Source organism: Tachysurus vachellii, chromosome 24 (genome assembly GCF_030014155.1).
Source record: "Tachysurus vachellii isolate PV-2020 chromosome 24, HZAU_Pvac_v1, whole genome shotgun sequence".
NCBI classification, from domain to species: Eukaryota; Metazoa; Chordata; class Actinopteri; order Siluriformes; family Bagridae; genus Tachysurus; species Tachysurus vachellii.
The window spans coordinates 5127956-5155455 of record NC_083483.1 but is presented as its reverse complement, the minus strand read 5'-3'; the positions used below and the strand labels follow the sequence as shown (position 1 = coordinate 5155455).

Sequence of the window (27500 nt, the reverse complement as noted above, 5' to 3'; positions counted from 1 at the left end):
GTTTCACTGCTAGCTACTCCATCTACCCGAGTCACTGTCTCCAATGTACCGCCTTTTATCCATAACGATGAAATTGAACGCAAGCTCGCGCAATATGGAATGTTTTTATGGAAAGTAATACGATCCTACTGGGATGTAAAAAATGTGGCCTTGAAGCATGTCACGTCATAAAGAAGGCAGGTGTTCATGTTTCTGAATGAATCACAGCTGTATATGTGTCCTTTAGAGGGTGGCTGGAGGGTAAAGTAAGTAAGTAAGTAAGTAAAGTTTATTTATATAGCACCTTTCACAGATAAAATCACAAAGTGCTTTACAAAATATAACAATAAAACTTAAATGGACAATAAAACATTCTTGCAAAGTAAAAAAGAGAAATTATTAAAGACAGCAAAACTTCAACTCTAAAATAATAAAACACACTACAACAGGGATGAAACCATAAAAGCCCAGTCAGCTAAAAGCTTGTCTAAATAAGAGTGTCTTCAGTTGCTTTTTAAAAGACTCAGCAGAATCAGCCACACGCAGAGACAGGGGCAACGCGTTCCACAGTCTGGGGGCCACAGACTGAAAAGAAAGATCCCCCCGAGTTTTAAAATGGGTTTTAGGGACCACAAGCAGATTTTGACCTGATGACCTCAATGCTCTCGAAGAGCCATAAGGGGTCAACAGGTCAGAAATGTACTCAGGAGCATTCCCATGAAGGGCTCTATAAGTGAGGACCAAAATTTTAAAATCAATTCTATATTTGATTGGTAACCAGTGAAGAGAGTATAAAACCGGTGTGATGTGAGATCTTCTGCTGTATAGCGTATATGGTGTACACAAATACCACAGAATGACGTGCATTGAGTGTGGAGACATCGGACACAGGAGGTTGGCTTGTCCTCATAAAGCTCAGGTTAGAGAGGAGACTGCCAGTGATGCTACTGGGTCTGGTGTTGCTGCTGGTTCTGTTGGTGATACAGGGCCTAGTTCTTCTGCTGGACATGTTGATACCTCCAGACCTAACTCTACTGCTGTTACAGTAATTCAGGTTATAGGACAGAATAGATACAGAATACATACAGAATTTAAAATGATTTATCAAATGGCGCTAACGATGTTCTTTTTTGTCTTGTTGGTCACAGTAGCCCCGCCCACAGCCCCTGACACAAGCGGGTCTTAAGTCTAGACCAGCAATGTTTTGGTGCTACTTAAGAACCACTTTTCCTGGTTCAGAGCCGGTGCTTTGGGTGTCAAAAAAAGAAAGAACTGATTTTAAATTAGGCTCTGAAAAAGTACTCAAACTGCCTTGTTGGAAAAGGGGCAATAGAAACTTAAAAGCTGGCCAGGACTTTTGGAGGCAGACTTCCTTGTGAGGGAAAGGTGGAGGACCCTGTATAAACCCCCTGTAGAAAAACAAACAGCTGAACTGCAGTGCATGCACTGGTTTTAGGCATTTAACGTACCTTTCTCAGAAAAAAGTATTTATCGGAGGATTGAAGTACAGTTTTGTTTTTAAATAGAAGGAAAGGATGTTTGTTAATCTATATGATTGGAACTGCAAAGCTAGCTATATGGAAAACAAGGAAAAATAATGGGTTACAACTTGGTAGTACTGATACTGAAATGATGTTGAAGTGTCTGGTAGTCGGAAGGCTAAAAGAAGAATTTGCATATTACAGTCTAACGGATGGGGGGGCACGGTGGCTTAGTGGTTAGCACGTTCGCCTCACACCTCCAGGGTCGGGGGTTCGATTCCCGCCTCCACCTTGTGTGTGTGGAGTTTGCATGTTCTCCCCGTGCCTCGGGGTTTCCTCCGGGTACTCCGGTTTCCTCCCCGGTCCAAAGACATGCATGGTAGGTTGATTGGCATCTCTGGAAAATTGTCCGTAGTGTGTGATTGCATGAGTGAATGAGAGTGTGTGTGTGTGCCCTGTGATGGGTTGGCACTCCGTCCAGGGTGTATCCTGCCTTGATGCCCGATGACGCCTAAAATAGGCACAGGCTCCCCGTGACCCGAGGTAGTTCGGATAAGCGGTAGAAGATGAATGAGAGAGTGAGTGAGTCTCACGGATGATAAAATGTTTTTTTAATCGTATTTCGTGTGTGATGGAAGTTTTATGTAGAGTTGATGATAGTCTGTTGATTTTGAACTTTTGAATATTGATTGTCTATCTTGTGTTATGGTTTGAATATGTACAGTTGTAAATTGTAATAAGATTTGTTATTAGTCTCTCCCGGAGGGCACGGTGGCTTAGTGGTTAGCACGTTCGCCTCACACCTCCAGGGTCGGGGGTTCGATTCCCGCCTCCTCCTTGTGTGTGTGGAGTTTGCATGTTCTCCCCGTGCCTCGGGGGTTTCCTCCGGGTACTCCGGTTTCCTTCCCCGGTCCAAATACATGCATGGTAGGTTGATTGGCATCTCTGGAAAAATTGTCCCTAGTGTGTGATTGCGTGAGTGAATGAGAGTGTGTGTGTGTGTCCTGCGATGGGTTGGCACTCCGTCCAGGGTGTATCCTGCCTTGATGCCCGATGACGCCTAAAATAGGCACAGGCTCCCCGTGACCCGAGGTAGTTCGTATAAGCGGTAGAACATGAATGAATGAATGAATTAGTCTCTCCCCAGATTTGTCTCTCCCCATCCCCCCGTCCCCCTTGCCCTCTCTCTTACCCATGTCCACAGCCAGCTCTTTAGGCAGAACTCTTGGAATGTTCTCCAGCAGTCCTCCTCCAGTGATGTGTGCGTAGGCTTTCACAGCTCTGCTGCGCAGGATTGGTTGGAGAAGACGGCTATAGATTTTAGTAGGTGTGAGCAGAACCTCACCTGCGAAATAATACAAACAAAAAAACAGGCAATAAATCAAAGACTGAGTCCTTATAATTTGGAAACATTATAATTACTACTGTGCTGTACTGTTATTGTAATAGTATTGTATAGTACTGTATGTGCTGTATTGTGTACTGTCTGTACTGTTATATGTGAACTGTAATTACTACTTATTGCTACTAAAGTGCAGAAAAGGTGCCGTTTTACTGCATGCATGTTGTATTTTTGTCCCCTAACCAATATTAGAACCTGTATAGAGTTCCTGTCATCATCAAGTAAAGCACTTTGAGCTGTGTTATAAAAAGACATGTTGAGAAAATGTCATTACTGGTAGGTAACATTATCAGGGTCCATTTCTTTAACAGTGTGACCTCTGCGACTTCTACTACACATCAAGCTGAATTTATGTTTTATTGTTGTTGTTCAGCTGCTCCCTGTTCAGGGTCTCCACAGGGGATCCTCTTATCCACATATAACAATTTTGGCACAGGTTTTTACGTCCGATTCCCTTCCTGATGCAACCCTCCCATTTTATCCAAGCTTGGGATAAGGATTGAGATTTAATCCCTCGGTGGCTGGGTTTCACCTGGAAATCGAAACTGAGCCGCAGTGTTGAGTGAACAGGATCCTGCTTCTGAACTGCTAAGAAACTTATTTTATTTAAATATACGTATACATCACCGTAAGCTTGGTGACGTAAATTTAAAAGTAAAGACAAATTTAAGGCGGATGAAGAATAATTGGAAACAAGTAAACGTCAGCTTCATTAAAACTCACCTACAGTTTGTCCCGATGGTCCGAATGGAGCTGGAGAGTTATACTGAAGTCCGTCTCGTTCCAGAATCTTCCTCACTAGACTGAAGCCGTTGCTGTGCACTCCAGAGGATGCCACACCGATCAGCATGTCGCCTTCCTGAATGTCTCCTAATCTGGGGAGCAGGGCGTTGCGTTCTACAGCACCGACGCAGAACCCTGCCAGGTCGTACTCTCCTGCACCGTATACACCTGGCATTTCAGCCGTCTCACCACCTGAACACAAAGAAACATGCCATGAAATCTCTGCCAGTTTGGTCTGAGACAGAGCCAGGTTTGATTAAAAAATAGTTGTGATGTTGCTGTAGACCAGGAAGATTACAGGGGTATTAAACCTGAGACCCTGGAGGTGGTGGTGTGAGTTCGGTTGCAGTGAAACTGTCGTGATTCCCATAAATGTGAACGCGGGTCAACACTCGTCTAGCACGACTGACAGGGGAACGTTGTGGGACACAGAAGCGGCGCCTTTATCCAGAGCGATGTAATAAAAGTGCTTTGAAGTCTCAATGAATACATTAACACTGGTCAACTAGGTTACAGACTTAGGATACCATCAACCTAAAAACTCTCTTGGGAGCTTTTTTTAATACATAAAAAAAAAACAGGGAATATAAGTGGCAAGATTTTTCAGCAACACTTACGTGTGCATTTGTGATGATATAATTAAAAACACAAAAGCAACAGGGTTCAATAAGAGCAAGCCTGAAACACTTATAGTATAATATAAAAATTGTTTAACCCTTATAAATAGTATAACCCTAGTACAAATAGTGTGTGTAGCATACATTTGAAGTTCTCGATAATTCAAGTGAAGAAAAAAAAAAATGAGAAGTTGGACGCTTTGCTTACACAGAGGAAGAGGGGCGGGGCTACCAGGCGCTTACGCTGGAAGAGAAAAAACTTTATGGATGAAAAACAAGATGTCGGTAGATTTCGTTGTCTTGTGTGAATTATGTTTTAATATATTCAAAATTCACCAAGTTCTCCATATATAAATGTACATATCGTATATAATGTATAGTGCATTGTAAATATGTCTAATAGTACACTGTGTGTACTGACTATATATGAGCTATATGATATGACTATATTTTCACCCGTATGTAAACTGTTCTTAATTTCTGTATCTTAATTACTGTATGTAAATTGTTCTGCAATTTCTGGAGCACGCTCCCAAGAATTTCACTCACCATGGCACGTGTTGTGGTGACGTGACAATAAAAGTGACTTGACTTGTTCTGCTAAAGTGAGTGAGTTTAACAGCTTATGTTATGAGTAGTATATAAAAAAAATAAATAAATAATAAACTTCACCCCTTCTATATTCAGACAACAGACGCTAGAGTACATAGTGCAGATTATATTTACATAAACGCAACAGTGCTGCTCACCCAGTAAGGCACAACCCGCCATTTGACAAGCTTCAGCAATCCCACGAATCACAGAGGAAGCCACGGCCACATCCAGCTGCCCACAAGAGAAATAGTCCAAGAAGAAGAGCGGCTCTGCTCCCTGAGCCAAAACGTCGTTCACACACATGGCTACCAGATCCTGGCCGAGGCTGCTGTGGATGTTGCACGCCTGTGCGATCTTGATGGATGTTGTACAGAAACAGAATGTGTGTCACTACGACCAGAAATCCTTCAATAATCTATTTGAAATACTGAATGAAGGTAGATTGGCAGTACCTTTAGTTTGGTGCCAACTCCATCAGTTCCAGATACGAGTATGGGGTCAACAAATCCAGCAGCTTTTAGATCAAACAAGCCAGCAAAGCCTCCGAGCTCAGCACTACATCCTGAGTCAGGCCAAATAAATACATCATAAATAAATAAATAAATTAATTAATAAATAAATAAATAAATAAATTAATTAAATAAATACTAATAAAATAAAAAAATAAACAACCTTGCTCCTGCAAAACCTTGTTAAGTGTAGTTGGTAAACAAAACTTGTAAAATTAGATTACAACACATCTGATTTTTATTTTATTTTTTATATTGTACAGGATTCATCAAATTCAATCTAAATTCTGCTCTTCTTTTTTGGTCCCTCAAAATATAATGTATTATAGACATCTCTAATCTTGTCAGAAATGCAAAACCATAAATACTGAACCAATAACATTAACCACAAACATCACTCATTATAGAGAGAAAATATTAGATGTATTAAAACATATTAAAGAAAATGTTTACTTATTAATGTTATAGTTTCAGTGTATGATCCCGAATGTGATTGTGTCCTAATAATCACTATCACAGCTATTGCAAATACAATCTTTATCCTACAGCTTTAGTGTAAATTACAAACCGGCTTTCAGGAATAAAAGTATACCTGAAAATGTACCAAAAACTCTTAACCCCAAACAAACATATCGACAAATCAGATAATGGACTGTAATGTTCATGGATTTTTTTTTTTTAAGTACCTGAGCGAGACGTAGCCTTGGCTAGAGGTTTGATGATGTCCACCAGCTTGTTCCCGGCTGCTATGTCCACTCCACTGTCTTTATATGTCAGTCCTCTGTGGGATGGAGACAGGAAGTCAGTGCTGTCTTTAGGCTTTTATGAGGATGATTTGTATAAGAATTTTATAAATTTAATTATTTTATAAATTTGATAAATAAATGTAATTATTTTTATTAGGGAAATGTATTTAATCTGGCAAACAGATTAAAACATGTTAAAGAGAAAAGAAATTTTTTCAAAGCACTGATGAACTTTATTTGGGGAAAGAAAAAAAAAAATTATATTTACAGAGTTAAAGGATGTAGCAATACAACATTGATCCCATTGTAAAGTTTACATTAACATTACAAAACCTGCAAAAAAATGTCCATTTAAAAATTGAAGAGAGATCAGAAAAGTTCATTGGGGTGATTTAGTTCTTCCCTGAATACATTATTTTACTCGAGAAACAATAATAACAATGTACACAGAGGAACCAGATCCTTAACACGGTGTCTTTTTACCCGGATGATCAGTGACTGTGTTAATGATTTTGTGAGAGTTTTGTGTTTAACAGTCCCTTTTGTCCTGATCAGTTAAAAGGCCCAATGATCTTCAGAAAAACCCTCCAGCATCTTCTGCACACTTCTGAAGAAGCCGGAGGATGTTTCCTGAGGAATTTGAACTTGTTAATTTGTGTAAATTTAGTTTTAATGCTTCTTGTGGATTACTGTACATGTAAACATGTTATGTGAAAGTGTTTATTCAGGGCAGAACTTTTAAAACAAGTGGCATCATACATTTGCATTTTATTTAATTTGTGTCATTCTGCAAACTCAGGACAAGAAGTAGTGTTCGTAATAAAGAGCGGAACTTCTGGGTGAACAATTAAGATAAAATGAACTGCTGAAGATTTCCGCTGTGGATGAGTAAATCAGTCTGGTCATTGGAGTAAGATTTTTTTTTAACCATGTTCTCCTTCAACGTTTTGACTAAATCAGCATTCTTCCCATTTCAGTAAGGACATCACTAACCCTGCATATATGTAGTGTTTAAACCTTTATACAGGTTGTGTGTGCTGGAAAGGTGCTGCCATTGAGGCCAATGGTTCTGTTAACTTAATAAATCCAGCCGTCCAATACTCATCTCATAATCCCCAATTAAAACTGAAGTCTGAATTACAAGCATGACTGTTAATATAGTGAGATCCTGGAGCGGTAAATGACAGAAGTCGTCAATGACTAGACGTTAGACAAGTGCACAGCAGAACACGTCCGAACTCAGCAACTCTACAGGTGTGGAAATCTCCTCAGCTCCTCACACACACCTGGAACGAGTGAGGAAGCTGATGGCACGGTGGCCGATGTCGCGACGGTACACTGCGCCTGGGAAGCCTACAGCAGCCACGCCCGCATTCGCACCGAGCAGGGCGCTCTCCAAAGTGGGACGAACCGCTGTGACCGTCAGAACACGCCCACCACTAGACACGACTCCACCCCCTTCCTTCAGTGCAGTGCCAGCATGGAACACCTGCAGGTCCATTTCTGTGAGCTGAGACAGTCCTGCAATACAGAAATATTTTGTACATTTCAGTTGATACTCTTACAGAAAAATGAGGAAATCAAAAATTATTTACAGGTGCATCGGTCACAAAATAAACTGATAACTGGACAGTGAAACATCTTCAAGACCATTAACATTTATATTTATGGCATTTGGCAGACACTCTTATCCAGAGCGACTTACATTTATACAGCTGAGCAAATGAGGGTTAAGGGCCTTGCTCAGGGGCCCAGAAGTGGCAACTTGAGGGAGAGGAAGTTCTGAGACCTTCTGAGCAATAGCCCAGCACCTTAACCACATCTCATTACATTTACAGCATTTGGCACACGCCCTTTATTTATTTCATTTTACACAACTGACTAATTGAGGGTTAAGGGCCTTGCTCAGGGGCCCAGCAAGGGCAGCTTCGTGGACGTGGGATTTAAACTAACAACCTTCCGGTTGGTAAGCCAACATCCCCACTTAACCAGGAACCGTCACAAACATAACCTTTACCTACTATCCATCCATTGTCTGTTCCACATTTCCAACATAGTCGCATCTATCCTCTGTGACTCGTGGCACAATTAAAGAAACGAAATGCCAACCCATCACAAGGCACAAGACACACACAATGGAATGGAGGCAGAAATCAAAGCATCAGCCCATGAGGTATGAGGCAAACATGCTAACCACTAAGCCACAGTGCCTCCTCCTAAACTTACCAACAGTGGAAAATGATGTCCAGGTGAATTTCAACACTGAACCCTATTACAGATTGTACCTGTGATCTCAACTCCTTTCTTGTAGGCTGCTGGATAGCCTTCACTGGCCATAACCACAGTAACTGCAGCACTGTTTTCCTGCCAGAGAGGAGGACTGGAGGCAAGTTTGCCTTGGATTGTGTTCTTCAGCACCTCGTACAGATCACTCTTCAGCAGAGGCAGCAGCACCTGAACAGATAAAGTCATGTCATTAGCACAAGCGCAAAGCAAGAATATGTTCAACAATCATGGTTTAGATAGTAAGACTTCTATGCTTCTGCTGTCAATGTCTCCCAGTGTGGCTCCCAAATATTCCCACTTCTTCCTTCTGGACCTGCCAGATCCATTCTGACACCCTACCCCTGGTTGAAGTTTTGTCGCTTAATGGTACACACTGCTGGGGACAGATCTGCATGGATAGGATGTGACCCATGGGATTAGTGTTTATAGAACCACTTGCAGACGATCACACCGTCTTTAAACTGCCATTGCGTCGGTCAGCTTTGTACTCTGGTCTTCATCAGTGAACATTTTAAGACTTCAGCAGGAAGGAATTAGTGTTAAGTCTGTAATGAACTCAGAAATGTCTATGACCCGTTAGTTCCTCAGGATCTCGAGGTTGTTTAATTCCACTCGACTATAAACTGTTGTAGAAAGGACATTAATTTACATTATTTTCTGTCCAGTGTCACCCAAATGAGGATGAGGTTTCCTTCTGAGTCTGGTTCCTCTCAAGGTTTCTTCCACACATCTCAGTCCATTAGGGACAGACGTAAGAGAAAAAGAGTAATTTAATTTTAAACTTTCCAATTTTAGTTCAGGGGGTCACGGTGACTTAGTGGTTAGCACGTTCGCCTCACACCTCCAGGGTCGGGGTTCGATTCCCGCCTCCACCTTGTGTGTGTGGAGTTTGCATGTTCTCCCCGTGCCTCGGGGGTTTCCTCCGGGTACTCCGGTTTCCTCCCCCGGTCCAAAGACATGCATGGTAGGTTGATTGGCATCTCTGGAAAATTGTCCGTAGTGTGTGATTGCGTGAGTGAATGAGAGTGTGTGTGTGTGTGCCCTGCGATGGGTTGGCACTCCGTCCAGGGTGTATCCTGCCTTGATGCCCAATGACGAATGAGACAGGCTCCCCGTGACCCGAGGTAGTTCGGATAAGCGGTAGAAGATGAATGAATGAATGAATGAATGAATGAATTTTAATTCAGTTTCTGCTTTGAGAGCATGTCAATAGTTAAAATTGCTATACAAATAAACCGAATTGAAAAATTCTAGATTTGGTTTATTAGATTTATACCCTAAGAAATAACACTAATGTACTAATATACCACGTCAGGTGCAATATAGACATCTGCTATACCAAAATTACCAAAGGTGTACTGTTCAAATGAGAACTCTTGTTTGCTTTTCAGGCTTTTCCCATGTGAAATAATTCCCCTGGATAAGTGTAACCCCAGGGTTAACAATTAATCTTGGCTCTTCATAATCTGATGTGTCACACTGTTCATTCCTGCCTTAACTTTATTCGCTTCTCTTACACTTTCCAGTCAGTGAGGGAGAAAAAAAAAAGTTCAGGTCTTTCACAGCTTTCTATTCATTTATAGTTTTTTAAAATTGTTTGTTGATTTCTAATTTCCATTCGTTTTTTTCGTCAGCTCTTTATTTCAGACTTCCATCCACTTTGTCCTGAACACGTTTTCTGTCACTGCTTGACTTTTGTTTTTTTGTTGTTCTCCCGTCAACCCAAATTTTGCAACTTCAACACACAGGGTTTCTCTGACTGTACAAATGACACGAGTTGATACGAAGCATCTAACCGTAATGTTGGAAAACTAGTGTTTCACACTGTACACACCGTAACGAGGACTAAAAGCGGGGTTTCGAATGATGATAACCCAGGGTTATACTGTGTGTGAACAGCTCTATTGTGCCACCTGCATTAGTGCTTTGTTGCAGTTGTAAGAGTGTTTCATTGTAGTTCCAATAAATCTACAAATCTAAAATAATTCAGGGATTTTTTTAAAATCATATTATGAAGTGTCATAAATGCTGAAATTAATAATGGATTATTAATTGAAACCAACATGATGCTTAAGAAATAAAAGAATAGAAAATTTTTGTTTTATATCAACAAAAAACAAAACTTGGGGGAAAAAAAATAAAGAATTTGAGATTTTGTGTAGAAATATGAAACACTGTATTCACTAACCTGACATTCAGGGTCACCAAACCTGCAGTTAAACTCCAGTACCTTTGGTCCCAGCTTAGTCAACATGAGCCCTGCATACAGCACACCTAAAGGAATCGAAAAGGGTCAAAGGTCTCGGACTTGCTATTCAAACAAGCCTTTCGAAACAGCTTGTGCTCTTGAAACTTTATTTTCTTGTTTCTTACACATGTATTGTTAAGGATTCTGCTTTAAATAACATACCGACATATGGCACACCCTCTTGCTTCATGCCATCTACGGTCTTCTGTAGCACAGAGGTTTTAATCTGTTGAAGCATCTCCTCAGAGACCTACATAAAAACACACCGTGGTGTTGATCGTATCTACAGAGGTAAGTGGATCAATCAGATACTCTGATGTGTGTAATCTGCGTCCATCCGAGTAAGCACTGAAAACTCGTGAGTGTAATGTGTCTCCTGTTCACTAGTATTGATGCAGCTACAGGCCACAAGACCTCCAGGGTTATCTAAGCCAAAACAGGTTATACATGATTATACCTGCTCACAATGTCGCAATAAATGACTGAATAGTCTGGTTTATGGCTGATATTTAATGGCTGATATTTAATGGTTGAAGTCAATCAACAGAATTAATCATCACTGGATATTGAGATAAAAAATTATTTGTAGGAATATTCATAGTTAGATCACACAAGCCTAGTGCTATATAAAAATTAACACAGATAAGCCCGTGTTCACCTGTGGCGTGGGGCAGTAAGCCCCCATTCCCCCCGTGTTTGGACCCTGATCTCCATCCAGCAGGCGTTTGTGATCCTGTGCTGGAGGCATAGCAGCTACCGTGGTGCCGTCACTGAAACACAAACACTGAGGGAAAGACAGAGTTTTTAACTGATGAACACACATGCTTTCTGAACCCAGCAATCAAAGAACACTGCAACTTCCTCACTGAAACTTCCTCTCCCTCAAGCAGTTCTTCAACCACCACAGTATCACCAGCAGCACCAAATGTCTTGTCCTAGAATATTTAATAATAATAATTACAATAATAATAACAGTATTAAACATGAGACACAATCATGTGCTGGTCTGCTAATAAATCACAGTGTTTGTTATTAATCATTACAATATTAGGAGAAAACCCTTTACAGTCTCGTATCAAATCTTATACAGCTTCAGTCCGAATACAGCGCTGGCATTTCCTCTGCCACTCACATGTAGAATGAGTAACCTTTTCCTGAAATACAGTGTGCTTGCCACTTCGTACTTGGTTTCAGTAACACAACCTGACAACGTAAACACCACCTCCTACTGTTTGCTGTGCAGCTGGTTGCATGAGATGTTCTTCACATTAATATAATCGTAACCTGATAGGTTTGGTCCTTGTGTCAAATCACCACCATTATTCCAACATACTCTAAAACAGCATTAAAGGAAATCAGTCAATCATGAAACTGCAGGAATCGACTGACCTTCATGATGTCCAGCACTGCCTGACAGGCCTCATCCTTATCTTTCGCTACTATCACTCCTTTACCTGCAGCAAGACCACTGGCTTTAACCACCAGTGCTGGAAAGTCGGCTCTACAAAAAGAAACAGTTGTATCTATTCCTTGGATTGGTTAACATTCAATGTTCAGAAACAGACTGTGTACATGCACATAATGGGTACAAGTGTGAATGTGCAAAAATAGACTTTTACCAACTTTCTTAAAATAAAAAAATAATAATCATGCAAAAGCATTCATTTGTAACATTTGCGCACAGAGAGAGACACGCAGGCACAGGCATGCACAAGCACAGAGGCACACAGAGACACACACAGACACCCTCTCTTTATACACACTCTCGGATGTAGTTGCAGGCCTCCTGTGGGTCAGTGAAGGCGCTCCAGCGGGCTGTGGGTAGGCTGTGACGGTCCATGAAACTTTTAGCAAAACTTTTGCTTGCTTCTAGCTGTGCAGCCTTTGCAGACGGTCCAAAACATGTTATACCTGCTGCAGTCAGATCATCTACCATCCCTGCACCATGAAAAGATTTCACAACAGCATTTTCCTTCTTCTCTTTGTATAGTTATTACACAGAACACAGACTGTGAAGTCGAGCACAACAACAAAAAGCTCTTACCTGCAGCCAAGGGAACCTCTGGTCCAACCACCACCAGTCCCACATTATGATCTTTGCAATATTGGGCCAGGATGGTGTGATTACTGACACTCACCGCTAAAGAGAATGAAACAGAAGACATTAGTGTAGCTAAAGTGTAGTATTTTTGACTTCATATATGAGCGCTGGGAGACATTTACATACACATACCGGAGTTGGAGATCTTTCCACAGTTGGCTGTACCTGCATTACCCGGGGCAACTAGGACTTGCTGGACATGAGGAGATTGAGCCAGCTTCCACGCCAGCGCATGCTCACGTCCACCACTCCCAATAACAAGCACATGCTCAGCCATGGCCAACCGTCTAATAAACAAAACAAGCAATCAATGGAGGCCCAAATTCCCCCAAATCAGCTTTACCATTACTGAGTGTTCAGAATAATGCTGCATTCACACACACGGACACACATCTGACATGATATGATGCCAAATCTCTCTTAAAAAAAATTAGCTTTAGCAAGAAAATTTGGAACGCTAGTTGTACCACCAACTAATAAACATTACTACTATGGCAACCCACCGGTGACTTCATAGTACAGCCACTGGAGATTTGTAGCGATAAATGTGCTGTATGTGTGAAAGCAGCATGAGGCCCATAAATAGACTGATCGAGATCACAATAAAACACCGCAAAGGTCACAATATGGAAATGAGGATGCACTAAGGCTTGGACTAATGATGCAGTTTTGTAACACGCTTTGTTATACAAGACTGCAGGTCAAAATCCCAGACTTTACAGTCAGCTACAGCAGATGTCCACGTTGTCATGTTTACCCATGCTGCTTGATCTTAAAAGCAATATTCGACTTCTTAAGGAAAATTGACTTACCAGATCTTTTTGATCAGTAAAAATTATTTTATTATTTATATAGATCCTTGACTTTTAGTGGTTGAATAACACTTTTATATACCACAAGCCAAGTACTTGGAGCATCTCAGAGAGCAGGAATGGGTATTATATCAACATTTACTTTGAAGATAGAAACGTTTGTGTAAGAAAAAATATGAAACTCTTTTAAACATTTTTATAAATATGTTGGCCATATTAGGCTATGGAAAAACAGAAATACTTTAATATTACATATTTTTAAAGCTTTCATATGAGCCATTATCCACTACTATGGAGTGAAATGATGAAATTCAACAATTGCATGAACAACAACAAAACAGCAAAACAGGAAATTTCATTTTGTGGCTGCTGAGAAAAAAAAAAAGGTAAAAAAATTCAGGGTTCAAAGTCAATATGTATTTCAGGCAATCAAGGATTCCAATATGTTCCAAGACTTGATGGGATGGCATGTGACTGTGACAAACCCACATGATTACCTGTGACAAACCAAAGTAATATTGTAAAACAGATTTTCATTTTTTAACATCAACATAAACCATAAACTCAAATCAGACAATAACAATTAATCGCGCAGCTCTAGGCTCAATATTCTTTACAACTGTAGACAAGATGGTCAAACTACTCTACATGTTGAAAGACTTTAAACATGTTGGAATTAAGAGACCTGGGGTATGAAGCCTAACCACTATGCCTCTGGAAACACTGGAGGAAGATCGGAGGGAAAAAAACAACCCCACATGGTGTGATTTGTGGTTCTGAAAGATCCTCAACCTACATCACTAGTTCAGAATTGGTCTCTTGTACATTCAAGACCAACATTTACCATTCACTCTGCTTGGTCTTCCTTTTTTTCCTTTACCTCCACTTGAGTGAAAGTTTGATCAGAATCTTCCATTTTTGCTGTCAGAGCAAAAAGTAAAAATTGCTGTGATGCACTTAACTTAGATTTTTGTATTTAACAGCTGAACAAGTATAAACCTGTGGACTCAAGCACACCCCTTCAGTGAGGCAGAGGAACTGGCTGTTAGATCAGGAACAATGTGTCACACACGTATGTGAAATACATTACCTAGACTATGGAAAGTGAGGACATATAAAAGGTGTCTACAAACATTATAGTGGTGACATACAGAGAGATAGTAACATGCAAGCACCAATTATACATGTTCAATCCAGTTTGTGTTGAGGCTAAACTCGTCAGTCCCTCACATCGCGTCTCTCCCGTGTTTGAGCAGGAATAACACAAACTCAGCAATTTTGACTATAAAATGATTGTAATTATTCAAAAATGTAATTTCTAGCACAGATCATTGAATAAATGCTAATATTTATTATCATTATCTGTGTTTTTAGTTTTCATGAGAACAGATGAAGCAGATGCTTTTTTGACTACACGTCCCTGCTCTCCACACCATGGAAAATACATTTCTGGCTACAGACATGGTCGTTTCTGACCACAGATCAATATCATGTTAATTAATAAAAAAATAAGAAACACCAATCTTGTTTCTTAAGCCATCAAAAGATTAAATACTGTGACAATTATTGTGAAATGGGTCATGAAATGGTCTTGGAGTCCTCTTCATACCACACACCCTCTAATACCACACACCATGCAGTTAGATTTGCCCTACATGTAGGCGATGAAATTAACTGAACAGAAAATTGACCTATGGGACGCAAGTATGAAACGGAGCCAGTGAACTTTCCTGCAGTGAACAATCTAAATGCCACAGCAACAGAAGGGGCATGTAAACGTAAAGCACCTTTTATTTGTCTAAAACAGCAGTCCACAGAGAAGGTGGTTACAAAACAGTACATTTTCACTCCTTTGAGTCGGTTTGTCAAGTCTGATTCATTGCTAAACTCTGTTTGCCATTTGATTTAGTTTGGAGACAAAGAAAAGATTAGATAACTAGATTTAAAAAAAAATTAAAACTAAGGAAAAAAGGATTCTAGACATGAGATAATACTCTAGTCACAATATGAGACTATAATGTCCCCAATGTATGCTTCACAAGGCTATACAGAGACAAATAATATCTGTTTTATTTAAATTTATTTTATTGTTTTATTATTTTTAAATATTAGTTTCAATCTTAGTTTAAGTGTTAATACATTTATTTAGCAAAGAAACCTAGGTCTACTGCTGAAATATGCCATTTTTTGTACAGCGCTTTTAACAAACCATGAGACATAAAATGAACCCACCACATCTGGGCGACACCATTTAATCGTACAGATCAAGAAAACATCTATTTTGTATATGCTGGTTTACTTCAGCCAAGCATGACATGCAACCTGCTTCGGTTTCACTTATAGGCTCGAGTGTGACTGACATCAAGTACAGCACACAGGACCTGATTTTACCCAGCTGTGATAAGAACTGGGTTCACGCAGGCTGAATGTGTTTGACACACTTCCTTCTGATGAGCCAAACTTTTTTGACTATTAAGAAGTCAGCTTACACACACAGCCAGCTTACAGACAGAGGCTCACAGCCAGATGCTCACAGACTGAGGCTCACAGCCAGTTCACAGACTGACGCTCACAGCCAGTTTACAGACTGACGCTCACAGCCAGTTTACAGACTGACGCTCACAGCCAGTTTACAGACTGACGCTCACAGCCAGTTTACAGACTGACGCTCACAGCCAGTTTACAGACTGACGCTCACAGCCAGTTTACAGACTGACGCTCACAGCCAGCTTACAGACAGAGGCTCACAGCCAGATGCTCACAGACAGAGGCTCACAGCCAGATGCTCACAGCCAGATGCTCACAGACTGAGGCTCACAGACTGAGGCTCACAGACTGAGGCTCACAGACTGAGGCTCACAGACTGAGGCTCACAGACTGAGGCTCACAGCCAGATGCTCACAGACTGAGGCTCACAGCCAGTTTACAGACTGATGCTCAGACAGTTTACTTCAAGGCAGTTATGTTCCCATTTGCGCTCTATATTCTCCTGCCTATGTGGCTGCCTAGCATGTAAGAAGAATCAGCACTCATAATGAATATTAAATGTGACCACGATACAAATCAAAGAAGCAAAAATCTTCTCATTAGAAAATACTCAATATCATCTCATATCTCAATATTTGAGATATATCATATCTGCGTCATGGCAATAAATAATGTAAACATTTTATATATTGAATGCTGTAGTTATTTTTGTTGTCTGTCCAAATATCCTGAACAAATGGCATTTTAGTTCTACATCATATTGTGTGTTGCTGATAACAAACAATTCTGCCTGAACCCTAAAATACATGTTTAGTTCATGTCTTGCTTCGTATCAGGAGTCGACTCGCTTTCTCTCTACAGTAAAAACACAGGTTTTTAGATGTTCATGCAGTTTATCCAGATATCCTGTAACTTGCTGTAATTTGCTACTTAAAGGAGCTTTTTATTTTTTTCTGTTCAGGTTACAGGCATAGATGGTCAATACATTTAGAAAACATGTCACTGCTTTCCTTTCGAAAAGACTACAGGCAAAAACATTTGTACTACTGGCAAAGGCAGACGCAGACATCCCTTTACTGATCACTTTACGGTCACCCACACAGCAACCGACAACCACAAAGCAACCGTAGTCCATTTATTTTCAATGAGAGCTTGTGACCTCTCAGTGACAGTGAGCACTGGTGATTAGATGTTCAGCGACAAAATTAAGAAAAGTTGAACCAGCGACTATGAATGGGAGTGAAGACGGTAGAGTGCATGTGATGTATAATAAAGAGAACACACTACTTCTCCTTCATCTCCATGACATGATGCAGATATACACTTTTATTTAAATTTTAGATATGAACAACTTCATAGTACAGCGACTGGAGACTGTATGTGTGTCTGTAGGCGTCAGTGATTTGAAGGCCCATGTCATTCCACTTCAAACAGCAAATCTGCAATCCAACTGGACACACGATCAGATCAGAGTCGCTGCCCAAACTGCTCACTGCTTTAAAGTGCTGGACTTGATGCTATATGTACATGCACATGTTAAATGGACCTGATAACATACCCAAATAGTTGCAGGTACAAGGTAGACCTTTAAGGGGCGATCTTCAGTAAAACTATACAGAATTAAACACATCTCAAGAGACAGATTGAGAGACAATCAAAACTGATTTGATCCATATTTCACAACCAAATCTCTAGTGCAAGGATTAGAGGTTTAATTGTGAAATAGTGCACGTGCGGTGTCTCTGATCAATCAGCAACACAATAACAACAAACAAAAAAAAGCTACTTATCAAAGACTTTTTGTAATCCAGGGCGTTTTGATGAGCTTTTTGATCACGTGATTAAAAGTTATGGATACGTGTTTATTGTACAAACAGCTGCAGAGTTAAAAGAGGCATAAATTTATAACCCAGCACTGTGATTTGTTATGTTATTAGTATGTACTAATAATAACCTTCTAAAAGTTTCTACTAATAGATGTTACCAGGTCACTAGATACACACTTAGTAAAGATTTCTCATAGTGAGACTTAAACATATGACTCACCTTCTTATTATAGGTGAAGATAAAAGTACAGCGTAGAGTTTTGTCTTTAGGACAAGCAGGAGAGACAGACTGGAGGATCAAGACACGTGTTTTACACCAGGAAAGAAACCCCACCTCATAAGAGAGGATTGGAGTTAAAGGTATCCGCCTCCTGCTTCTGGATTGGTTTATATCTCACACGATCCGCCAATCCACAGGTAAAGACTGTGAGCTTATCAGCCAATCAGAGAGCGAGGGGCGGGAAACACTGAAACACGTGGTGTGTAACAGAGAAAAGCCTCACAAACGCCCAGACACAAAAACACAAAAGTATGAGCCGAAATAAGTTTTAAGAGCGCTTAGATAAAGAAATGTATACGTTTCTGAAAGTTTTGTCTTGGGTCATGTGGGAGCCTAATGGTTAAGGTGTTGTTCTACCAATCAGAAGGTTGTAAATTCAATCCCAGGTCCACCAGGCTGCCACTGTTGGGCCCCTGAGCAAGGCCCTTAACCCTCAATTACTCAGTTGTATGAAAAAAAATATGAGATCATGTAAATCGCTCTGGATATAAGGGCGTCTGCTACATGCTTGTAATGAAAGGAAATTTCTTGATTATATAAAATGCCCAGCTTGGAAAAGCATTCAAGTCATCCACAAGTTCTGTTCATTACTTAGCAATAATCATCCGAAGGAACCAGGACACATCATGTTTTTTAATTTCTCACACAGAACATGAATCTGAACTGACTGTCTACTGATATTACATAACCAGCCATTTAAGGAAATGCAGGTAGTGCTGTCTCAAGCGGTTAAAGCTCTGGGTTGTTTAGATTGGAGGATCAGAGTTCAGGCTATAGCATTACCAAGCTGCAACTCTTACCCCTGTAACTTCCAACGTCGGTATATACGAAGAAAGAATTTCACTGTGCTGTAATGTATACAGTATGTGACAAATAAAGGCTTCTTCTTTAAAATGCAGTAACTAGCTTCGCGTCTTCAGTGACACGTGTTAGCTCTCAGTCTCCTTGACAGATAACTGTAGCTTAGATCTGGGAGAAGTAGCTAATGATTGAGAAATGGTAATTAATAGCTCAGGATAAATATTTAGTTTGGCATACTTTTGTTCTGATCAAAGTTTGAACAAAAGAATATCAGTACATTTCAATCAATCGCATTTCCGCTCGTCCCTTTTAATGACAAAGTTGTAAAGACATGATATGTTACTGATAGCTTAATGTTACAGAACAGACCCACGTGCAAGCTGAACCTACACTATAACAAAGCCTAACCAATTCTAATTAGTTACAGGACTTTTTCTTTGTTTTCCAAGTAGGGAACAGGATGTTTCCCAATTTGTTCAGGTGGTCCTACAATCAGACGTTGATTCACGGTTACATACATAACTTTCTGCTTTGAGCTATTATCAAAAGTCTGTAATACTGACAGCCATTGTTTGTCATTTTCAGTTACAAATGAAGTAGAGTGAATTATTCACAGTTTCTGACACCATATCATACAGTTTGAACACTGAAAATTAGACCAAACACAATAGGTCCAGAGGTCACAGCAGAGGCAGTTCAGGGGCACTGAGGAGCTCCTGACTGATCGCCGAATCCTTGAGAGCAAAAAGTGTAATTCCTGAGCTGTATGCTGCTGGGATTGTTATGTGCGTCATTTTAGGATGATCTTCCTCACAGTTTTCTTCTTCGATCATTTTTCTAACTTGACCTAAAAGAAAAAACAATATTAATACATGATTATGGTTGAAGTTAAGCATAATGGTCCTGTATGTCTACAGCGTTAAAAGAATTGATGGAACAAGGAGACAATGCAAAAAGAACAGCCACCTTTTAAAGTGTGTGTAATAAATGCAGAAATTTATGTAGAACTGAGCACATATGAGTGACCTGGCAGCGCCGCCAGAATTATTGCACACACAAATACAATTGCAAATACATAATTTGTATGTTTTGCTGTTTACTTTTAACACAAAACACTTTTTTTCTTAAACACTGAATTTTTTGTAGGTAAAAAAATGCCCCTGACAACACGTGCATCTGAAACAGTAGACTGTGACAGTACCAGTACCTACTGCTCTAATGTATCAACAGCTAATGCTGTTGTAGTGATTACTATGTCTGCAATCCACACTGTCATGTGACCTACATGGTCAGATTAACCGTTTTATTCCCCAAAAACTACAACTTTTTTTGTTATACCTTCAAAAACTTGAGTTTACTCTGGTGTTGTTACACAGTTTGACCACAAGGAACATTGTTTAATACCTATAGCACTTTATTCCACAAGAAATCAGGAGATATAAGCTCACTGAGCACTTTATTAGGACCAAAGCACACAGCAGTTGGTTTTTCTATCTACTTTTCAGCATTTGGCAGACTCCTTTATCCAGAGCGACTTACATTTTAAGTTTACATTTACTCAATTATTTTTTATCAGCAGTAGCAGATTTGTAGACCTGAGAATCAAACTTACAACCTTCCGATTGGTAGCCCAACACCTTAACCACTAGGGTACCACATCCATGCATGTTGTTTGCATACAACAGATTCTCAAGGTAAGGTTTTCTTCTGATGACACATCCATGCAGATTATGTTATGGCGGTTGAAGACCTACTTATTCAGGAAACTCTTCAAATAGCGCTTGTTTCCTTATCTTTTGCATTTAAAAAAACACACACACACACACAACCTTTGACACTTTTTCACTGTAACTTTGAACAAATTTTTTAAACTCATGGTATCTTAAGTATGTAACCTAGTGATCCAGCATTAATGTAGTCAATGTTAGAGATTTAAGCACTTATGTACTTCGCTCTGGATAAGGGCGTCTGCCAAATGCTGTAAATGTAATTGTAATGTTTGTGCAAGCAGCACTGCATAGTTGAAAGTTGCACCACTATTCCTGGATCACCCAAAGCTTTCCTATGGCTCCTTATTGTCACACTGGTGCTCTGCATTGCTTGTGCCAAGTATTATGGCAGTTATATCTTTTCTTGGACTTCCAGATCTTGCCTTTAAATCCTTGACAGTAACTGCTACTTCTTAATGACATGTAGAAAACTGTTTATTGTGAACTGGAAGAGATCATTTTTTATAATCTTCCTCTGCTTTGAAGGTATCAATTAGCTTTATTTTATGTGGAAAGTAGCTGTGCATTACAGATTACAGAAAAAGGTTATTTGATTTAAAGAGTTGGCTATACTGATTCTGTTTACTTCTTCTCACTTCCTTTGCATACAGCTGTGAATTATATTGTTTTTTTAAATCATGCAACAAACTTTAAGCATTGGAACAATAATTTAAAACCGTAGTTTAAATTATATTCTCAGTAAGATGGTTTTTATTTTAGGTAGGTATGTAGTACAGACAAATAGTTGTTTTTCTTGTGACTGGAAAACTATAATGAGGCTGTGCACTGTTGTATACATGCTGTTTCTACCATTATTTTTGCTTTAATGGTACCTTCCACATTTAGAGTTTTCCAGCGTGGATCGTTCGGATGGTCTATCGGTGGAAGAGGAGAGTCTGCTGTTATTCTCTTTAAGACATCTTCACGACGTATCAGCAGCACAGACTCACTGCACAGACGCACATGTAACTCCTCTTCGCTGACTGTGGAATCAGTGTCATGTTATCGTACAAGTTCAATCTGATATGCGGCTGTGTACACGGTGTACGAGTATCTGTCATTTACATAGTCTACTATGTTTTGACAGTTGTGGACACACACACACACACACACACGCACACGCACGCACACACACACACAGGGACCGCAAAAATCTGATCTGGCATTTTATACACAAAATCTATAGCTTTCTCTGTATACCTAAGTATGTGTTTATGCATATACAGTATTACTCAGTATGTTTACATTCTTTTGCACTTTAATACCCTCTCATTATATACAAATCCATATGTTTGACTATTGTGCAACAACTTATTTAAATCTATATATTTCTCTCTCACTCACTCTCACTCATTTTCTACCGCTTATCCGAACTACCTCGGGTCACGGAGAGCCTGTGCCTATCTCAGGCGTCATCGGGCATCAAGGCAGGATACACACTGGACGGAGTGCCAACCCATCGCAGGGCACACACACACTCTCTCATTCCTATATATATTTCTATCTATTTAAATATTTACATAATTATTCATATCTTATACATCATTTACAATAACTGACTTATTTATTAACATAGCCGTGACTGCAGTTGTTTTTTTTGTATACACTTACTTCAGTTCTTAAAACTGAAGTATAGCTTGCAGTATATGTTTGCGTTAACCCTGTGTTTACAACCCTCTTTTGCACAACGTTTACAGCTCTACACCTTTGCACAATGTTTTGTACAACGTTCAGAATGCACACTGGTTGGCGCTATCTTGTGTTTTTTGCCTTGTAGTGTTCTGTATACTATGTTGCACACATTGCACTTTATGTAGCTAGGACTAACTTTGAGTCCTTGGCTCTGTGTTGTTCTGTGTAGCTCTGTCTTGCTCTGTGTTGTTCTATGTAGCACCCTGGTCCTGGAGGAACGATGTTTCATTTCACTATGTACTTGGTCAGCTATATACAGTAGGTTTAAAATGACAATAAAAGCTTCTTGACTTGACTTGGTCAAATTTTGTACTCAGTATAGTGACAATAAAAGAATGTTGAATCTTATGTTCTTTAGTTTGTTCTGATATCTGTTGTTCTCTCAGATTACTGTATATCATGTAATTATATTATTGATAATATACTGTGTGATATAGTCCATGTATTGTCTTATAATTTGCAACCTGGTCTAGCATAAATGCAATCGTTTGTGCCATTTCATGATGCCAATAAAAGCTGACTAATCTTGGTAGCTTGAGGTAACATTTTGTTTACAATCAAAGTCTAATTCTGGAGAAAACCTGCACTAGAAAAGTAGACATGAAAAAAAGTATGAGCAACATCTTATGTGGCCATTTTAATACTGCAGGCGTCTGAAATCACTCCACATACCAACGTCCAGTGGATTAGTCATGAAAACAGCACTGGGCGCCACTCCAAAGATCAGCTGGTGATGCCAGGCGTCAGGGATCTCTTCACCTTCTGCCACACCACGCTGCATGTTCATGGTGGCTACAGGTATGGCTTTATGCCGGATCCAGTGTGCCAGCCAAGGCACCAGATTTACCTTCCTCTGTGGGTAGAAACCAAAGAATCTGCCCATCACTCGTCCACCACTGGCTTCCAGTGCTCCATCTATCAGCTGCATGTGTGTGGCACCTCAAAAACAAATGGCATAAATATATAACGTTATTTCAATTTGTCTTAATTTTGCTGTATATGTGCTTGTTTATATATTATTGCATCTCTATTCCTATAACCAATAAACTTTGCATCAAATCTAGAAATAAAACAATACAGAAATTCAGTAGATAAAATGAACCCAGTGGTGAAACTGGTCTTTTCAAGTTGAAAAGTATGCACAGTGTAAAGCAACGTACCTGCTTCGCTGCGTGAGTGAAGGTAATCAGGCAATGGGGAATTATTCCTCCTCAGCTTGGTCTGTACACTGCGGTCAGCTGTTTCTGGTGCCACCATGAGTCCCAGAGCCTGGAGCACATCCACCACTGCTGTAGCACCGCAAGCTGAAACCCCAATCTGCACTGTGTGCTTCTCTGCAGCCTCCTGGATTGACCACAACAAGGCTTTGTGCTGATCTTCATTCCCTTCCTTCTCTGTATCTGTAAGACTGCTTGCTGTACTGGATGAAACTACCTCCATCTTTATGCCTGGGGCTTAACTTTAAGATTTGGACTCTTGAAGAAAAGCAAAAAAACAAAAAAAAACAAAGAACATGAGTGAGTGAGTGATTGAGTGAGTGAGTGAGTGAGTGAGTGAGACAGAGAGTGATTGAGTAAGTAAGTAAGTGAGAGTGAGTGAGTGAGTGAGTGAGACAGTAAGTGAGTGAGAGTGTTAGTGATTGAGTGAGTGAATGAGTGAGACAGAGAGTGAGACAGAGAGTGAGTAAGTGAGTGAGTGAGACAGTGATTGAGTAAAACAGTGAGTGAGACAATGAGTGAGTGAGACAGAGAGTGAGTGAGTGAGTGAGTGAGTGAGTGAGTGAGTGAGAGAGACAGTGAGTGAATGAGTGAGACTGTGAGTGAGACAGTAAGTGAGTGAGTGAGTGAGTGAGTGAGACAGTAAGTGAGTGAGACAGAGAGTGAGTGAGTGAGTGAGTGAGTGAGACAGTGAGAGAGTGATTGTGTGAGTGAGTGATTGAGTGAGTGAGTGAGTGAGTGAATGAGTGAGTGAGACAGTGAGTGAATGAGTGACACAGTGAGTGAGTGAGGCAGTGAGTGAGTGAGGCAGTGAGTGAGTGAGACAGTGAGTGAGTGAGAGAGACAGTGAGTGAATGAGTGAGACGGTGAGTGAGTGAGGCAGTGAGTGAGTGAGACAGTGAGTGAGTGAGACAGTAAGTGAGTGAGACAGTAAGTGAGTGAGTGAGACAGTGAGTGAGACAGTGAGTGAGTGAGACAGTGAGTGAGTGAGTGAGACAGTGAGTGAGTGAGTGAGTGAGTGAGTGAGTGAGTGAGTGAGGCAGTGAGTGAGTGAGACAGTGAGTGAGTGAGTGAGTGAGGCAGTGAGTGAGTGAGACAGTGAGTGAGTGAGACAGTAAGTGAGTGAGTGAGACAGTGAGTGAGACAGAAAGTGAGTGAGACAGTGAGTGAGTGAGACAGTAAGTGAGACAGTAAGTGAGACAGTAAGTGAGTGAGTGAGTGAGACAGTAAGTGAGACAGTAAGTGAGTGAGTGAGTGAGTGAGACAGTGAGTGAGTGAGACAGTAAGTGAGACAGTGAGTGAGACAGTAAGTGAATGAGACAGTGAGTGAGTGAGTGAGTGAGTGAGTGAGTGAGTGAGTGAGTGAGTGAGATAGTAAGTGAGACAGTAAGTGAGAAAGTAAGTGAGTGAGAGAGTGAGACAGTAAGTGAGTGAGACAGTGAGTGAGACAGTAAGTGAGTGAGTGAGTGAGTGAGTGAGACAGTGAGTGAGTGAGTGAGACAGTGAGTGAGTGATTGTGTGAGTGAATGAGTGAGTGAGGCAGTGAGTGAATGAGTGAGACAGTGAGTGAGTGAGACAGTGAGTGAGTGAGGCAGTGAGTGAATGAGTGTGACAGTGAGTGAGTGAGACAGTGAGTGAGTGAGTGAGACAGTAAGAGAGTGAGTGAGTGAGTGAGACAGTGAGTGAGACAGTGAGTGAGTGAGTGAGTGAGTGAGTGAGTGAGTGAGTGAGACAGTGAGTGAGACAGTAAGTGAGTGAGACAGTAAGAGAGACAGTGAGTGAGACAGTAAGTGAGAAAGTAAATGAGTGAGTGAGACAGTGAGTGAGACAGTGAGTGAGTGAGACAGTAAGTCAGACAGTAAGTGAGTGAGACAGTGAGTGAGACAGTAAGTGAGACAGTAAGTGAGTGAGACAATAAATGAGACAGTGAGTGAATGAGACAGTGAGTAAGTGAGACAGTAAGTGAGACAGTAAGTGAGTGAGACAGTAAGTGAGTAAGACAGTGAGTGAGACAGTAAGTGAGTGAGACAGTGAGTGAGACAGTAAGTGAGACAGTAAGTGAGTGAGTGAGACAGTGAGTGAGTGAGACAGTGAGTGAGACAGTGAGTGAGTGAGACAGTGACTGAGACAGTAAGTGAGTGAGACAGTGAGTGAGTGAGACAGAGTGTGAGTGAGTGTGTGTGTGAGTGAGTGAGTGAGTGAGTGAGTGAGTGAGTGAGTTTGTGAGTGAGACAGTGACTGAGACATTAAGTGAGTGAGACAGTAAGTGAGTGAGTGTGTGAGTGAGACAGTGACTGAGACAGTAAGTGAGACAGTAAGTGAGTGTGTGTGTGAGTGAGTGAGACAGTGACTGAGACAGTAAGTGAGTGAGACAGTAAGTGAGTGTGTGTGTGAGTGCTATATGTAATGGACTGTGTATTCCCCACATCAGAGCAACTTGTGCAGGTCACCTGCTATAACTGAGGTCATTCTACGCTTTCAGAATCAGCAAAATGTTTATACTTTTTAAATAATTACAGGGATCATAAAATTTCATTTTGTTTTTATTTAGTTTTGCCCTGAAAAAGCTCTTTCACATAACAGACGTTTATATAGAGATAAAATCTACAAGATTCAATAACCAGAATCAGAATCAGAATCAGCTTTATTGCCAGGCATGTTTTCACATGCGAGGAATTTGTTTTAGTGACAGAAGCTCCACAGTGTGACAGAATGACATATACAATATAGACAAATTGTATGTACAAATGTACAAGTGTGAAATGAGCTCAATTTACACAAATGAACCAGTTCAGAACTTTGTGTGTTGTTACATGGATGATCGGTGTCTGTGTTTATGTTTAGAGAGACTTCTTCATGAGTCTCATTTATCCTGAGCCTTTAAACTGTCTAAGGTTCTTAAGAAAAATCCTCCAGTCCTGAACAATCTTTACTTCTGCATATTTGTCCCTATTCCTCCAGAGGTTAAGTGCCATCCTCAAGCTGACCTACTTTGTTTCACCACTTCACATTAACTATGTGACTACTACAGACTGCATAAACCAGTAAACTAACGCTGTTGTCACCACTGAGTCTCACCACTATCACCAGTTGGGCAGAAGCTACATATCTCTCTTTTTGTCACTTTTTGACACACACACAGTGTTTTGACACGCGCTTTCTTAGAGCACATTAATAACCTTGCACTGTCTTATGTCCTAGATAAGACTGTATACAACAATACAGTAAGAATTTAACTGTATGCAGATTTATGCACATGAATAAAACCTGAAATTTGAATATGCATATACACTATGACGTCATAGTCACAGTTGGCCACATTGCTCAGGTCAGATCAGACACCACACTGTCTGATTCAAGCCTTACATTAAAGGTCGACTGGTAAAATTATTAGTCCTCCGACAGATATATAATATGTGATCTAAACATAAACATAAACCAAACCGTTATGTGTTTTTTTTTCACCAGAGAGACACTAAAAGGACCATTAATGGGCCTTAATTAATATAACTAATATAAAGCTATTTAAGGGTGTAACAGTGAACTTGGGTTATTTATTGTTCCTGAGGAATAAAGAGGCTCTAAATGTAAACATACCGGTCGTTCAGTTTTCACAGTTATTTCCCTTTCCTCTTGAGCTGGCTTTATTTTTCTTCCGTGTTTTCAGTGGACGCAGGCGAGTCAAAAGTCAGAGATTGGTTCGGAACTCACGAGTTGCGCGTTCTGATTGGTCAGAGATTCCGTCAATCAAAGTTTATAGGCGGTTCCTTAAACTGTAAACAGACTGAGAGATTTAACCACACGATGGCAGTGTCACATTTTCAGCATTGATGTACAGATGATTCTACATCAGTATACAGGAGTCATTTG

General features: G+C 40.3%; 2 protein-coding genes across 2 annotated transcripts in view; both read right to left on the bottom strand.

Annotated features, from left to right (window-relative positions):
* gart (phosphoribosylglycinamide formyltransferase) overlaps positions 1-18750 on the bottom strand; it is a 26509-nt gene extending 7759 nt beyond the window's left edge. Inside the window, exons 1-16 of the mRNA XM_060859978.1 lie at positions 18092-18750; positions 12879-13033; positions 12690-12785; positions 12409-12583; positions 12035-12146; positions 11512-11580; positions 11304-11429; positions 10808-10895; positions 10586-10671; positions 8397-8565; positions 7398-7632; positions 6052-6146; positions 5309-5418; positions 5012-5210; positions 3586-3837; positions 2653-2805 (exon numbers count right to left, since the gene is read on the bottom strand). Coding sequence (XP_060715961.1) covers positions 2653-2805; positions 3586-3837; positions 5012-5210; positions 5309-5418; positions 6052-6146; positions 7398-7632; positions 8397-8565; positions 10586-10671; positions 10808-10895; positions 11304-11429; positions 11512-11580; positions 12035-12146; positions 12409-12583; positions 12690-12785; positions 12879-13023 — 2110 coding nt within the window. The 5' untranslated portion in view covers positions 13024-13033; positions 18092-18750. The remainder of the gene's footprint in view (positions 1-2652; positions 2806-3585; positions 3838-5011; positions 5211-5308; positions 5419-6051; positions 6147-7397; positions 7633-8396; positions 8566-10585; positions 10672-10807; positions 10896-11303; positions 11430-11511; positions 11581-12034; positions 12147-12408; positions 12584-12689; positions 12786-12878; positions 13034-18091) is intronic.
* Positions 18751-19230: 480 nt separating this feature from the next.
* Positions 19231-27371, bottom strand: LOC132839159 (uncharacterized). The gene is made up of 5 exons (XM_060859979.1): positions 27228-27371; positions 23574-23888; positions 23086-23352; positions 21555-21704; positions 19231-19799 (listed from the first exon to the last, which is right to left on the bottom strand). Exons 2-5 carry the CDS (start codon positions 23851-23853, stop codon positions 19633-19635), a joined length of 864 nt encoding a protein of 287 aa, XP_060715962.1. The 5' UTR covers positions 23854-23888; positions 27228-27371; the 3' UTR covers positions 19231-19632.
* Positions 27372-27500: the final 129 nt, after the last annotated feature.